We start from the raw sequence: 12,647 nt of genomic DNA, 5'->3' as shown, positions 1-12,647 counted from the left end.
CAAACAAGCAGAGGTTTCCGTGGTAACGGTATTGAGTAATGTTAGGGATTTAATTTAATGGGGTCTTAAAGTACTTGTGAAGTCACGATCAACTTGAGATGAAATGTCACACGAGAAAAATCGAGGGCTGCAAATTTCATGCATCTAGGGAAAAAAAGACTTTTCACACAGAAATGGAGCTGACAGCAGATTGACAGAGGGGAGGAGTTAACAGATATTCTGCCCAGAACGTTAAACTGACGTCATCCGAAAAGAATGATGAAAGATTACAATACTGAAACATCTTTGTGGAATGACTAATGAACTGTTCCCCACAAAACTAGTCATGCGCCCTAACACAGTAAATATGGTCAATTTGGATTTCATGGGCACTTTAATAAACATTATAATCCAAACATCATATTCATATGAAGACAAAATTAAGACTTAATTTACACATAAATACGATTTAATATCAACTAAAACTCTATAGATGGTTTTACCAGCAACAACATAAACAAACTTTACTGCGCACGTGTGCTTTTGTGACCCAAACTTAATTTCAGGCACACATCTGCAGATTATTTCTAGCAAAAGAAATAACAAGTAAATTACATTACATTAGTTTACATTAAAACTATAGCCGTTTTATTTTAGGTTACTAGTAGAAGAACCAATAGTTGGCTAAACTTATATGTGACAAAGTTACATGACCCATTTAACAAATTGTTTATTAATACCATTAATATTTTAAAAATTCAACAAATTGTAGATTAATATACAATAAAATATTCATATAAATATATTAATATCAATTAAATATCATGTAAATTGTTAAACTAGCCACTAGTCAGACCGATGAGCAAACACAGACCAGAAGTTGACTTTGGGCCAGGCGTGTACATCTATGAATGCATCTGTATAATTAGATTTTGGCACAAACGTTATCTAAATAACTTTTCATATAGTTTAACATAAAGAGAAAGAAACAATTAGGATAAATCACAGTTAATTCTAAAGCTAAAAAATAAAGTGCACCAAAAAGAATAAAAAACAATTTACAGAATCATTGACAAAGTCATCTGAACAGAAAACAGCAGCCAAAAAAACAAGGAAACTATGTTGAAGCTCAGTGGTGTCCTCTAGTGGTGACTGCAGTGAAGTGAATGTGACTACAGGAGACACGTGACTACAGGAGAGCCAATAGAATTACTAGAATATGTTTGTTGTGTTCATTTTCTGACTCAAATAGACAGTCCTCTCTGTATTTCTGGACACGACCTGTGCGCTATTGAACAGTAGCATAGACAGTGTTAGGAGCATCAGAGAGGATTGTGGGTAATTGTACAGTATCATAAACAGTTTTACAAGCATCAGAGCCATTTGTGGGAAATTGGGGAGTAGCATAAAAAATGTTCAGAGTATCACAGGGGATTGTGGGTAATTGAACCGTATGGTAAACAGTGTGCGGGGCATCAGAGGGGATTGTGGGTAATGGTGTAGTATTGCAGTCTGTGATGGTTCCTGTCAGACGTCTGATGTCTTTAATCTCCTCGTAACCAAGAGTGATTTCAGTAACCTGAGGAGAGAGAGAGAGAGAGAGAGAGAGAGAAATGAGATGCAGCTCCAGAGGTCATTCAGGTCAACAATCATCCAATCAGATTTAATTTACGCACCGATTCATAGATTCCTGGTCCTGAATGAGACATTTTACCGTCTGAATCAGCATCTGTTTAAAACACAAAATAACAAATCTCACATTCACAAGACATCACCCGTTTTTGCCAGCAGAGGGAAACATCTTCTAAATCAACCTGAGACATTACTGTGATCATGTTTTAAAAGGATCGAATTAAAACAAAGTGAAAGAGTTTTAACCTTGAGCTGAACATCTCCTGCAGTAAAGCAGAATGAATAACAGCAGTCCAGTGAAGATCAGAAGCACAAGCACACACACAATGATGATGATGACGATCACAGACGAGTCTGAAAACACAAATGAATCATCAGAAATCTCAATCTGATCTCTCTCATGTGTGGAAACTAATGTGTAAACGAATCCGATTACGGCTCAAGATATCAGAAGAAGCAGATGGAGAATCAGACGCTGATGGCCGGGTGTTTAGTGTAGTAGATAAAGTTTCAATTGTTGAAGATGGTGGTGGTGTTGATGGATGTGTGTTTTCTTCAAAGCTTTGCTCTAAAAAATGAGGAATAAACTGTGATAGTTTGAGGGCTATAACAAAGTAAAAATGCCCCACAGTCTCATCGCTGCTGCACATGACAAATTCTGAATCAACATAAGTTTGAGTTTAATAAACCTGGACATTATAAACAACTTGTTGTGTTTGAAGACATCATTGCTTCTGTTCCAACTATGCGTTGCTTGTGTCGGGATTACTCACCTTCTCTAACAGTCAGCTTCACTTCGGTGTAGATATCCTTCCTGTAATCTATATCAACTGCACACTGGTATGTGTCTGAATCATGTTCATTCAGATCAGTGATGGTGACATTGAAGACTGATGCTGTTGTGTCATCATACAGAGAGAATCTTTCACTCTCAACCCATTCATCTTTAACATCAGTCCTGATGACGTCAGAACACCATCCAGGCCTTGGTATAACTGGCTTCTGACCTTTACAAAAATATTTCTCATTTCTTGTATATCCTCTGTCATATGGACATGTGATGGTGACTGCTCCTCCTGTATATCCCGTCACACTGAAGCTCAGAGCTCCTGACAGAACAAAGAGTTGAAGATTCATGATTCATCTCTGAAGATAATGTCAGTTTATGAGCTGAAGTTAAAGACGTTTGAACTTCTGTCATCTTACCAGGAATCATCAGCAGTGTGAAAGTCAACATCATCTTCATTCTTCTCTCGTATTCAATCATCTTCTCTGGTATCTGTACATTCAGTTCTTCTTTGTTTCTCTTGAAGTATCTGAAGCTCTGTTTAACGTCATGATTTATATCAGATGATAAGTTCCTCTTCCAAGTGCTTTACATTCACAGTTATATAAGTCAGCAAACATTAACACTTCCCATTCTCAGGCCACGGTTCTCTACACAACATGCAAATGAACGAGCTATGAGGTCTGCAGACCAAGACCATAAAACACATCCACACTGTACAGAACGAAATCAAGTATGAATTATAGAGTCTGACAGCATGAAACAAATGAAATCACTTGAACTTACAAGTTCTGGATGTTTCTCGATTCAGAAAGCTACAATAATGATATTTAAGTCCTCTGTTCAGACAAGTTTACTTCAGATGAAAGCTTATTGGCTCATTTTATTTATGTGTTGATGGACACGCTGTTCACATTCTTAAAACGTTTTTGTATTTGTTTAAATTTGTTTCTATGTCTCTCTGAATGTCATCGGCTTCCTGTTTCCTGTTATTCCTGTCTGATGTATTATAGTGTAAATGTGCCTGTCGTTGACCTAAAATGAAAATGTGTCTTTATGCAAATTATATTGAGCAGGAAAACTGATAAGATACGAGATGCTCCCTGCATTTGAAATCAATAAACACAACACGCAGATTTCTCTCTCTCTCTCTCTCTCTTCTGCATTGTGTGCATTTTACAGAATGGTTCTATTTCACATTTATTTCAAATCAAAAAGAAGACTTCCAAAATGAGATAACTGCAGTTTGATTGATATTAATTGGAATGCACAATAAAAAACGGAGTTATCTCATTTGGGAACCAAACTCTTAATTTGTTCTTAACAGTTTTATTAACTATAGATGGGTTTAAAGGGTTTTTTAAGTCATTCTTTTTAAGATTTTGGAGCGTATATTTTTTGGTCTAAATAACATCTTCACGCTAAAGGTAAACATTTAAAACATGCAATTCATTTCACAAGACATTATCAGTTTAGTTTCCTGGTAAAATATGAATTCAACAAGGACATGAGATCGCATCAGATTATTTTCCTGTGATTTTATTCATATATTTCATTGATCACAGAATACATCTGACCTTCAGTTTTTAAATCTTGCTGGTGTTTTACTTTAGCATACAAACATTCTGTTGTTTTATTCACTGTCGCTTCAGGCGACTCTAAATTGGCATAATAATCACATTCTGTGTCTGTCACCTGATTGGCTGAATGGGTGTGACTGAGCTTTAAATCAGACTGCTGATTGGTTACTCTGGCATAAACACTAAGGGTTGTTGGGATGTTGGTGAGGTGTGATGCAGACATTTGATTGGACAACATTGTGGTGACGTCAGGTGATGCAGGGTGGCTTTCTGGCATCTCTTCATACATTCGGTCATTCTGAAAAACAACATGTCAGTCAATAACTTAATGAACAACAATGCAACGTTCATATCTAAAGTTTTACAGGAAATATCTGAACGCCCACCTCTATATTTTGATGCTCACTTTGCTGATGTAAAGCTGATGAGGGAAAAAACTGAATAGTCATAAAACAAACTAAAAATGAAGAAGCATCAAAAAAGAAGATTTCTTTGTTACCTGTTCTAAATGTCTTTCTTTTCATTTTCAGGAGGAGGAAGGATCCAGAACACAGAACCAACAGAACCACAACCAGACCGACAGTAATAGAAGTAAAGTCTGTACACGACAGCGAACACCATAAATATCTTTCACAGTATGTTAGAGTTCCTCTACAGCGGGTTACAAAACACACAACGATAATTCCCTCAAAAACCAAAGTGAAACTGTTCTGGTGAACCTCAAGTGCTCAATAGAAAGAGATGTTTGGAGGACTTGTGTTGGTTTATAACCCAGTTTCAGAATACATGTGGTGTAGAAATCACTTTGAATCAGCGTGTCTCCAGGAATGTTCAAAGCAAACATGAAAACACCAAACATCACTTCATGCTTGTAAATGTGAATATCTATACGTTTAAATAAATGTCAACATTTTGCAAAAGAGCTGACACGAAAATAGTTACACAGACAAAAGTAAATTCCTACACTTCCACCAGTTTCTAAATCATGTGATCAAGATGACCGTTGCATTATGGGTAATGTTGTGTCTCACCAGAGTCCTGAGAGAGCGGGCCTGCAGTATTTCCTCTACTTGTTCTTTCACTTCCTGTTTGGTGCGACACTGACACAAAACACAGAGAACATTTGATGGTACACAACACACACCCAGATGACAAACATTTCTGTATTATTATTGTTTTAATACTTGATAACATAAATAAGTCCACAGTATTTCCCTTTTTTCACTATACTGAGATAATATCACGAAACACAATTTATTAGGTTCATTTTTAACTACTTTTTCTTATGCTAGTTTATCACTCTAATAGTATGCTAATAAACGGACACTAGATGAATACAAGTGGAAAAAACATGAGTTATATACTAACTATTCATGTTTTAAATAAAGTTATCATTAGGAATTCTGTCTACATACAACACAGTAACTTCACATTAACATATAGAAATTATGTGTTCTGTACCTGTGGATGTGCAGTCAGTGGTGGTGTCTATAGATGGAGATGGTGATGGGGTTTGTTTTCTGGGGGCAGATATGAAGAGCACTGGAGCAGATAAACAGAGAGGACACAGATGAGAAAGTTTTACTGTGTAAGTAGTTGATGAACCACATGGTTGAGTAAAATGAAGCATCACGCACCTTTATTCACCTTGAGAAGAACTTGATTAAAGTATCGACTCATCATACACCAAGCTTCACAGCCGTATGGCCCGGCATCTGCCATGATCAAGTTTCTGATGGTCACTGTGAATGTTCTGGTTTTCTTGTCGTCCTGCATTGAGAATCGGTCGTTGACGGTCTTCTCTCCGCTGGACAGTATAGTGACACTGTCTTTGTAAACGCCTTTGTAGAAATACTTGCCACATTCTTCATATCCTTGTGAATACGGACACTTGATTTGAACTTCAGCTCCTTCATTTCCAGTCACTGNGACACTGACACAAAACACAGAGAACATTTGATGGTACACAACACACACCCAGATGACAAACATTTCTGTATTATTATTGTTTTAATACTTGATAACATAAATAAGTCCACAGTATTTCCCTTTTTTCACTATACTGAGATAATATCACGAAACACAATTTATTAGGTTCATTTTTAACTACTTTTTCTTATGCTAGTTTATCACTCTAATAGTATGCTAATAAACGGACACTAGATGAATACAAGTGGAAAAAACATGAGTTATATACTAACTATTCATGTTTTAAATAAAGTTATCATTAGGAATTCTGTCTACATACAACACAGTAACTTCACATTAACATATAGAAATTATGTGTTCTGTACCTGTGGATGTGCAGTCAGTGGTGGTGTCTATAGATGGAGATGGTGATGGGGTTTGTTTTCTGGGGGCAGATATGAAGAGCACTGGAGCAGATAAACAGAGAGGACACAGATGAGAAAGTTTTACTGTGTAAGTAGTTGATGAACCACATGGTTGAGTAAAATGAAGCATCACACACCTTTATTCACCTTGAGAAGAACTTGATTAAAGTATCGACTCATCATACACCAAGCTTCACAGCCGTATGGCCCGGCATCTGCCATGATCAAGTTTCTGATGGTCACTGTGAATGTTCTGGTTTTCTTGTCGTCCTGCATTGAGAATCGGTCGTTGACGGTCTTCTCTCCGCTGGACAGTATAGTGACACTGTCTTTGTAAACGCCTTTGTAGAAATACTTGCCACATTCTTCATATCCTTGTGAATACGGACACTTGATTTGAACTTCAGCTCCTTCATTTCCAGTCACTGAAATGTCCACACACAGCGAACCCTCCACTACAACTACACAACCACACTGGTGTTGACTTTATTAGATTCATTATAATATACTCCTTTATTACTTTACCATACAATTCCACTGAAAGAACGAGGAAAGATGGACTTACCCAACATCAGAAACACAGAAAGTGTCAGTGAGAGATTCATGTCTGTGTTCCTGAGAGATCTCTGTCAGATATACTTGTTGGCATACTTCACACAATAATGCTGTTTGTCTCTCGTGGTGAAGGTCAAACGCTGATGTGCGTGTGACGTCGAGGGCCGCTGTGTGTGAAAATCAAGTGTGAACTTCTCACAAACCACAAGCAGTTTCCTGTCCTCACGTTTACTCTCTGCCATCAGAACTCTTGACAGAGCACGCCCTCTTTCTCTGTATCTAGAAGAACAAGAGAGACAAATACAAAGAAGTGAAACTTGACTTTTATTTGGCTTTATTTGTACACACAGACACGTGCGTGTGATACCTGATCTTTGGTGTGTTAATTAAATTAACATTGCCGTCTGTGGTCAAGATGTGAACGTGACATTGTGACTCTGTTTCAGTGCATCACCTGTTTCTGCCAGCAGAGAGCAACAAAATGTTTTCCATCACCCACAAACGATCTTCTTATTTAATAACAACTGTATTTTTTTAAATCAACCTGAGACATTACTGTGATCATGTTTTAAAAGGATCAAATTAAAACAAAGTGAAAGAGTTTTAACCTCGAGCTGAACATCTCCTGCAGTAAAGCAGAATGAATAACAGCAGTCCAGTGAAGATCAGAATCACAAGCACACACACAATGATGATGATGATGATCACAGACGAGTCTGAAAACACAAATGAATCATATGAATATGATCTTTATCATGTGTGGAAACTAACTAATGTTTATTTTCTAAGGTCTAAAACATTAGCTGTGACACTTTGAGGAGTATAACATTCCTGAAACTGAGATTTTAGTAAAAACTTTTTTGAACAGTGTCTCTGTTGACACAAACTTTTCTATGATGCTATTTATGTAACTAGTTGCACCTCTGACAACCACACCGCTTGTATTAATCAGACTGCTGGTCAATGGTTACTGTGGCATAAACACTAAAAGGTTTGTAAGATGTTAGTGAGATGCACTGTAAAAAAGAAATGTATTTTTACAGAGAAAAAACAGTAGAATTTAACAGTAACATCTCATTTTAATCAGAACTGTGAAATTCTATAAAAAGCACACATTGACACCTAATGTACTCCTGTTCTTTAACTGATTAAATGTGTTACTGGAGAAAACGCTCTATTTCCTTTAAATTAAAGTCATTGTTGTGTATTGTTAACCTGACATGTCCTTCAAAAAATGTTCATGTTTATTTTTTTGTCAGAGTTGGATAATGTGACGAGGGAGGCGTGACGAGAGCCGTGGGAGGAGGAAGCGAGGCCGGGACGCGATTGATAATGAGTGTCAGCTGGGCGTCATTCCGGCCTCGCATCTCTCACGGAGGAGCGGAAGCATAAAAGGACGAACGGCAGGAGAATACGGCGAGAGAGGACAATCAATCACAGTAGAAAACATGAGCCACACCCACTATTCTTCCTCATTCAATATTAAGTTTCATTGTGAAATATGTCAGAAAACTGAAGACAATCACCACTTCTGCTTCACAGGGACTTTCACAAATCAACATGCTGCAGAACATGAATGACTTGATGTTTCATTGTTATTAAAGTCTCCATTAATGTGATCAGTGTTTACTTTAGTTGGGCTCTTCCCCCTTCATCTGATATACTGTGATCTCTCTTTGGGCTGGAAAATGAAGGACACTCAAAAGAAAAAGTCATTCGATTTATTTGTCTGATTAATGATGATGATGTGAATCGTCATCTAGTTGTGTGTTGGTTTTGTGTGATTCATATTTTTGTTGGGTTTTTGTTATATCTGTGTGAATGAGCTTCGGCTGAAAGCTCAGATTTCTTGCGATAACATTCATATGAACAGATTTAGAAAACATAATTTACATTAAAGTACGGGAGCTGGTTTTTCACACATAGACATGAATAATCAATGTATGAATCTCAACAGTGGTGACATTAAATGAAAAGCTTCATGTTGCAATGCATGCTGGGAATCATGGATGAGTTTTGAACTATGATGGTACCCAGAATGCATTGCGTTTATCTGAATAGTTTGTTAGTTATCACCATTGTTGAGATGAACAGGCTGAATCTTGATGTCTGTGTATCTCATGGTTTTGACATTTTTAATGTTCATGATGTGTTTTAAAGTCCTTCATAATATCAGTTAACACTGTAATGTCTGAGAGCTTCATGAAAACACTTGCAACCAATGAACACATGAATGGAGACAGACCAGTAGATGACGACTCTCACCATCAGAAAGAACATGAAATCACTTTCTCTCAGCTTTTATCAGCCACAAAAGCTAAAGAAAACCTGAAGGACAAAGCAAAGAGTCAAGAACCCAAGTAAAGCAAACACTGATCATCATAATGGTGACTAAACAACAACCGTCAACATCTGAACTTGTGTTCATTGTCAAGAAGATCTTTTGTAAATGCACAAGAGAAATAAAGTGAAGGTGGTGTTGTAATAAGTGAAGGTGGTGATGGTGTTTGTAGAGTTTCATGAGGATTTCTCACAGAAAACACTGGTTGTCAGAACAGTTGTGTCAGAACTACAGAATTTCTCTGTTCATTTCACAGTCAGTTTGTTCAGATCACGTCACTTCAGTTCACAGTGTACAGACCTTATTTCTGTTGATGCTCAATGTTTGGCACCCTGTGCTGCCGTGCACTTCACTATTTCTTTCCACTGACATCTCTGTAGAATTAAACTGTTAATAACCTTCACATGTGAAAAACTGTGAAGGACTTTCCCACAATTCCCTGTTTAACTCTGCACAACATGTCATATTTCATTCATCACTTAGTTTCTTTACATATTTGTTTTAGCAGCTGTGTACATGTGAGTGTTTTTAACATTATAAGTTGTTTAGTTAATGTTTATACCATCATTTTCACCTAACGTGTGTTACCCTGATGGTGTTTTGTGTTTGTGTATAAGACACAGAGCACATCTCTATATAAGAGAGCAAAAGCTCTATGGTCTGTTCACTTTTGAGTCTGCATGTGGTTGTGCAGTCTATCATCTCATAGTCTTTGCTTGCTTTGTACACAATTAAACAAAATAGAATAATAATAGAAGTTGTATAAACAACTCAATTAACTAAGTACTTGTTTAAAAGTAGTAAAACACACATAAAGTTTTGTCAGTGTATTGTTTGAATACGGTTGCTTTTTCATTTTACCAATTTATAAATTCACCATTTTAATTTAAGTCATTTTTTATTTAACAGACAAATCATTTCATACTACAGTGAAAACATGTTATTTTATTGTATGGTAGACACGTTTTCTTATGTTCACAGTTTAAACACGTGACCTCAGTTCAGGGTGTAGCGTTATTTCTGTAAACCTTTGGCACCCTGTGCTGCCATGCATTTCACTATTATTTTACATCTAATTTTTTTACAGTGTGTGATTCAGATGTTTGTTTGAAGATCACTGTGGTGACAACACATGATTCAAAATCATTGTTTGGAATCTCTTCATACATGCAAGCATTCTGAAAAAAAACACTGATATCTCATTGGTTCACAATAATCAATACAAAATGTACTTCTGACATTTTACAGGAAAAGTTCTGAACACCAACCTCTCTATTCTTCCGATCGTTTTGCTGATGCAGAGCTGAAGAGGAAAAAGGAGAAAAGTCATATTTTAAATGCAAACAAAAAGATGAAACTTACAAGAACACGATCTCGTTGTTACCTGTTCTACATTTTTTTCTCCAAAGTTTTAGAAGCAGAAACGATCCAACACACAGAATCAGCAGAACCAGCAGAACCACGACCTGACCGACAGCAACAGAAAGAGAGTCTGAAACAGTAAATAACCTCAAAAACTTCAGCAAGGTTTTTGAGGGGGAAGGTCTGATTCATGTATGGTGTGTTTTAAAACCACGAAAGCTGTACTGCTGAACCTCAAGTGCTCAGTAGAAAGAGACTTTCGGAGGATTTTTGTTGATTTATGTGGGTTAACCCGGTTTCTGATTAAATGTGGTGTGTGACTCACTTTGATTCTGTCAAGTTCATTTACAGTACAAAAGTGTCCCTACAAATATTCAAAGCAAACCGTTAAAAACAGCAAATATTTCTGTATCGTTTGCATGTTTATAAATGTAAAATATCAAAGCATGTCAGCTAAAGAGGAGACAGAAACACAGTGCAAAAGTCAATGAAATTCCCTTCCACCCTTTTCTAACTCATGTGATCAAAAAGATGACCGTTGCATTGTGGGTAATGCAGTTTGTGTGCTCACCAGAGTCCATCTGAGAGAGCGGGCCTTCAGTACTTCCTGTTATTATGCCACCAACAGAAAACAGAGAGATATATGAACATGCTAGAACAACACACAATTCACACCCAGCAGACAAACAGTTCTGTGTATTTATTATTTTTATACTATATTACAAGAATGAACCTGTAGCATTTTAACATGAATATTTATACTTCTTTATACTGAGGATATCAATTAAGAATCACATTTTATTAGGTTACATCTCCTCAATTTAGAAGGAGCTGAATAATATGCAGTCTTAAATGCATCACTCTTACAGTAAGTGAATAAATATACACTAGACAAAAGAATGATCAGAGTTAATGTTTTGAATGAAGTTATCATTAGGAAATCTGTCTACATATCAAAATAACTCCTTACAGATTTTTGAATTGTGTTCTGTACCTGTGGATGTGCAGGCGGTGATGGTGTCTATAGATGGAGATGGTGATGGGGTTTGTGTTTTGGGGGTAGAAATGAAACTAAAGGCAGGTTTGGAGGTAAACGAGGTCACTAGATCTGATAAACAGAGAGGACACAGATGAGAAACTTTTACTGTGTCAGTAGTTGATGAACCACATGGTTGAGTAAAATGAAGCATCACACACCTTTATTCACCTTGAGAAGAACTTGATTAAAGTCTCGACTCATCACACACCAAGCTTCACAGCCGTATGGTCCGGCATCTGTCATGATCAAGTTTCTGATGGTCACTGTGAATGTTCTGGTTTTCTTGTCGTCCTGCATTGAGAATCTGTCGTTGACGGTCTTCTCTCCGCTGGACAGTACAGTGACACGGTCTTTGTAAACGCCTTTGTAGAAATACTTGCCACATTCTTCAAATCCTTGTGAATACGGACACTTGATTTGAACTTCAGCTCCTTCATTTCCAGTCACTGTAATGTCCACACACAGCGAACCCTCCACTACAACTACACAAATACAACCACACTGGTGTTGACTTTATTAGATTCATTATAATATACTCCTTTATTACTTTACCATACAATTCCACTGAAAGAACGAGGAAAGATGGACTTACCCAACATCAGAAACACAGAAAGTGTCAGTGAGAGATTCATGTCAGTGTTCCTGTGAGATCTCTGTCAGATATACTTGTTGGCATACTTCACACAATAATGCTGTTTGTCTCTCGTGGTGAAGGTCAAACGCTGATGTGCGTGTGACGTCGAGGGCCGCTGTGTGTGAAAATCAAGTGTGAACTTCTCACAAACCACAAGCAGTTTCCTGTCCTCACGTTTACTCTCTGCCATCAGAACTCTTGACAGAGCACGCCCTCTTTCTCTGTATCTAGAAGAACAAGAGAGACAAATACAAAGAAGTGAAACTTGACTTGACTTTTATTTGGCTTTATTTGTACACACAGACACGTGCGTGTGATACCTGATCTTTAAGTTATTTTAGGACTAGGCTTAAACCCTGTCCGGGAAACCACCCCAAAATATTTTAACCATTATTCAAAATAATG

General features: G+C 37.1%; 2 protein-coding genes across 4 annotated transcripts; both read right to left on the bottom strand.

Moving 5' to 3' along the window:
• Positions 1-730: 730 nt before the first annotated feature.
• Positions 731-3,032, bottom strand: LOC130553547 (CMRF35-like molecule 3). Of its 2 annotated transcripts, XM_057332578.1 has the most exons (6): positions 2,818-3,032; positions 2,385-2,720; positions 2,048-2,179; positions 1,858-1,965; positions 1,656-1,708; positions 731-1,558 (listed from the first exon to the last, which is right to left on the bottom strand). In XM_057332578.1, exons 1-6 carry the CDS (start codon positions 2,876-2,878, stop codon positions 1,268-1,270), a joined length of 981 nt encoding a protein of 326 aa, XP_057188561.1. In that variant the 5' UTR covers positions 2,879-3,032; the 3' UTR covers positions 731-1,267. The 2 variants fall into 2 exon arrangements, with proteins under 2 accessions (XP_057188561.1, XP_057188562.1); XM_057332579.1 differs by lacking the exon at positions 2,048-2,179.
• Positions 3,033-6,267: 3,235 nt separating this feature from the next.
• On the bottom strand, positions 6,268-12,403 carry LOC130553546 (CMRF35-like molecule 8). 2 transcript variants are annotated; one of them, XM_057332577.1, is made up of 10 exons: positions 12,201-12,403; positions 11,767-12,090; positions 11,564-11,677; positions 11,141-11,176; positions 10,592-10,699; positions 10,476-10,510; positions 7,475-7,582; positions 7,234-7,320; positions 6,449-7,145; positions 6,268-6,353 (listed from the first exon to the last, which is right to left on the bottom strand). In XM_057332577.1, exons 1-7 carry the CDS (start codon positions 12,238-12,240, stop codon positions 7,571-7,573), a joined length of 669 nt encoding a protein of 222 aa, XP_057188560.1. In that variant the 5' UTR covers positions 12,241-12,403; the 3' UTR covers positions 6,268-6,353; positions 6,449-7,145; positions 7,234-7,320; positions 7,475-7,570. The 2 variants fall into 2 exon arrangements, with proteins under 2 accessions (XP_057188560.1, XP_057188559.1); XM_057332576.1 differs by lacking the exons at positions 7,234-7,320; positions 7,475-7,582 and having other exon boundaries at positions 6,449-6,772; positions 6,877-7,145.
• Positions 12,404-12,647: the final 244 nt, after the last annotated feature.

The sequence above is a fragment of the Triplophysa rosa genome, linkage group LG4 (assembly GCF_024868665.1).
Source record: "Triplophysa rosa linkage group LG4, Trosa_1v2, whole genome shotgun sequence".
In the NCBI taxonomy this organism is placed as follows: domain Eukaryota; kingdom Metazoa; phylum Chordata; class Actinopteri; order Cypriniformes; family Nemacheilidae; genus Triplophysa; species Triplophysa rosa.
Note: the sequence above shows the minus strand (reverse complement) of the source record. Positions and strands in the feature narration are given on the sequence as shown.

Excerpts from the sequence above, each read along its gene's own strand:
- LOC130553547 (XM_057332578.1), bottom strand. The coding sequence starts at position 2,878 with ATGATTGAATACGAGAGAAGAATGAAGATGATGTTGACTTTCACACTG. Across the intron at positions 2,721-2,817 it reads CACACTGCTGATGATTCCTG|GAGCTCTGAGCTTCAGTGTG; the intron begins GTAAGATGACAG and ends TTGTTCTGTCAG. Across the intron at positions 1,559-1,655 it reads GACCAGGAATCTATGAATCG|GTTACTGAAATCACTCTTGG; the intron begins GTGCGTAAATTA and ends CTCTCTCCTCAG.
- LOC130553546 (XM_057332576.1), bottom strand. The coding sequence starts at position 12,240 with ATGAATCTCTCACTGACACTTTCTGTGTTTCTGATGTTGG. Across the intron at positions 12,091-12,200 it reads TTCTGTGTTTCTGATGTTGG|TTGTAGTGGAGGGTTCGCTG; the intron begins GTAAGTCCATCT and ends GTATTTGTGTAG. Across the intron at positions 7,146-10,475 it reads ACGATCGGAAGAATAGAGAG|ATACAGAGAAAGAGGGCGTG; the intron begins GTTGGTGTTCAG and ends TTGTTCTTCTAG.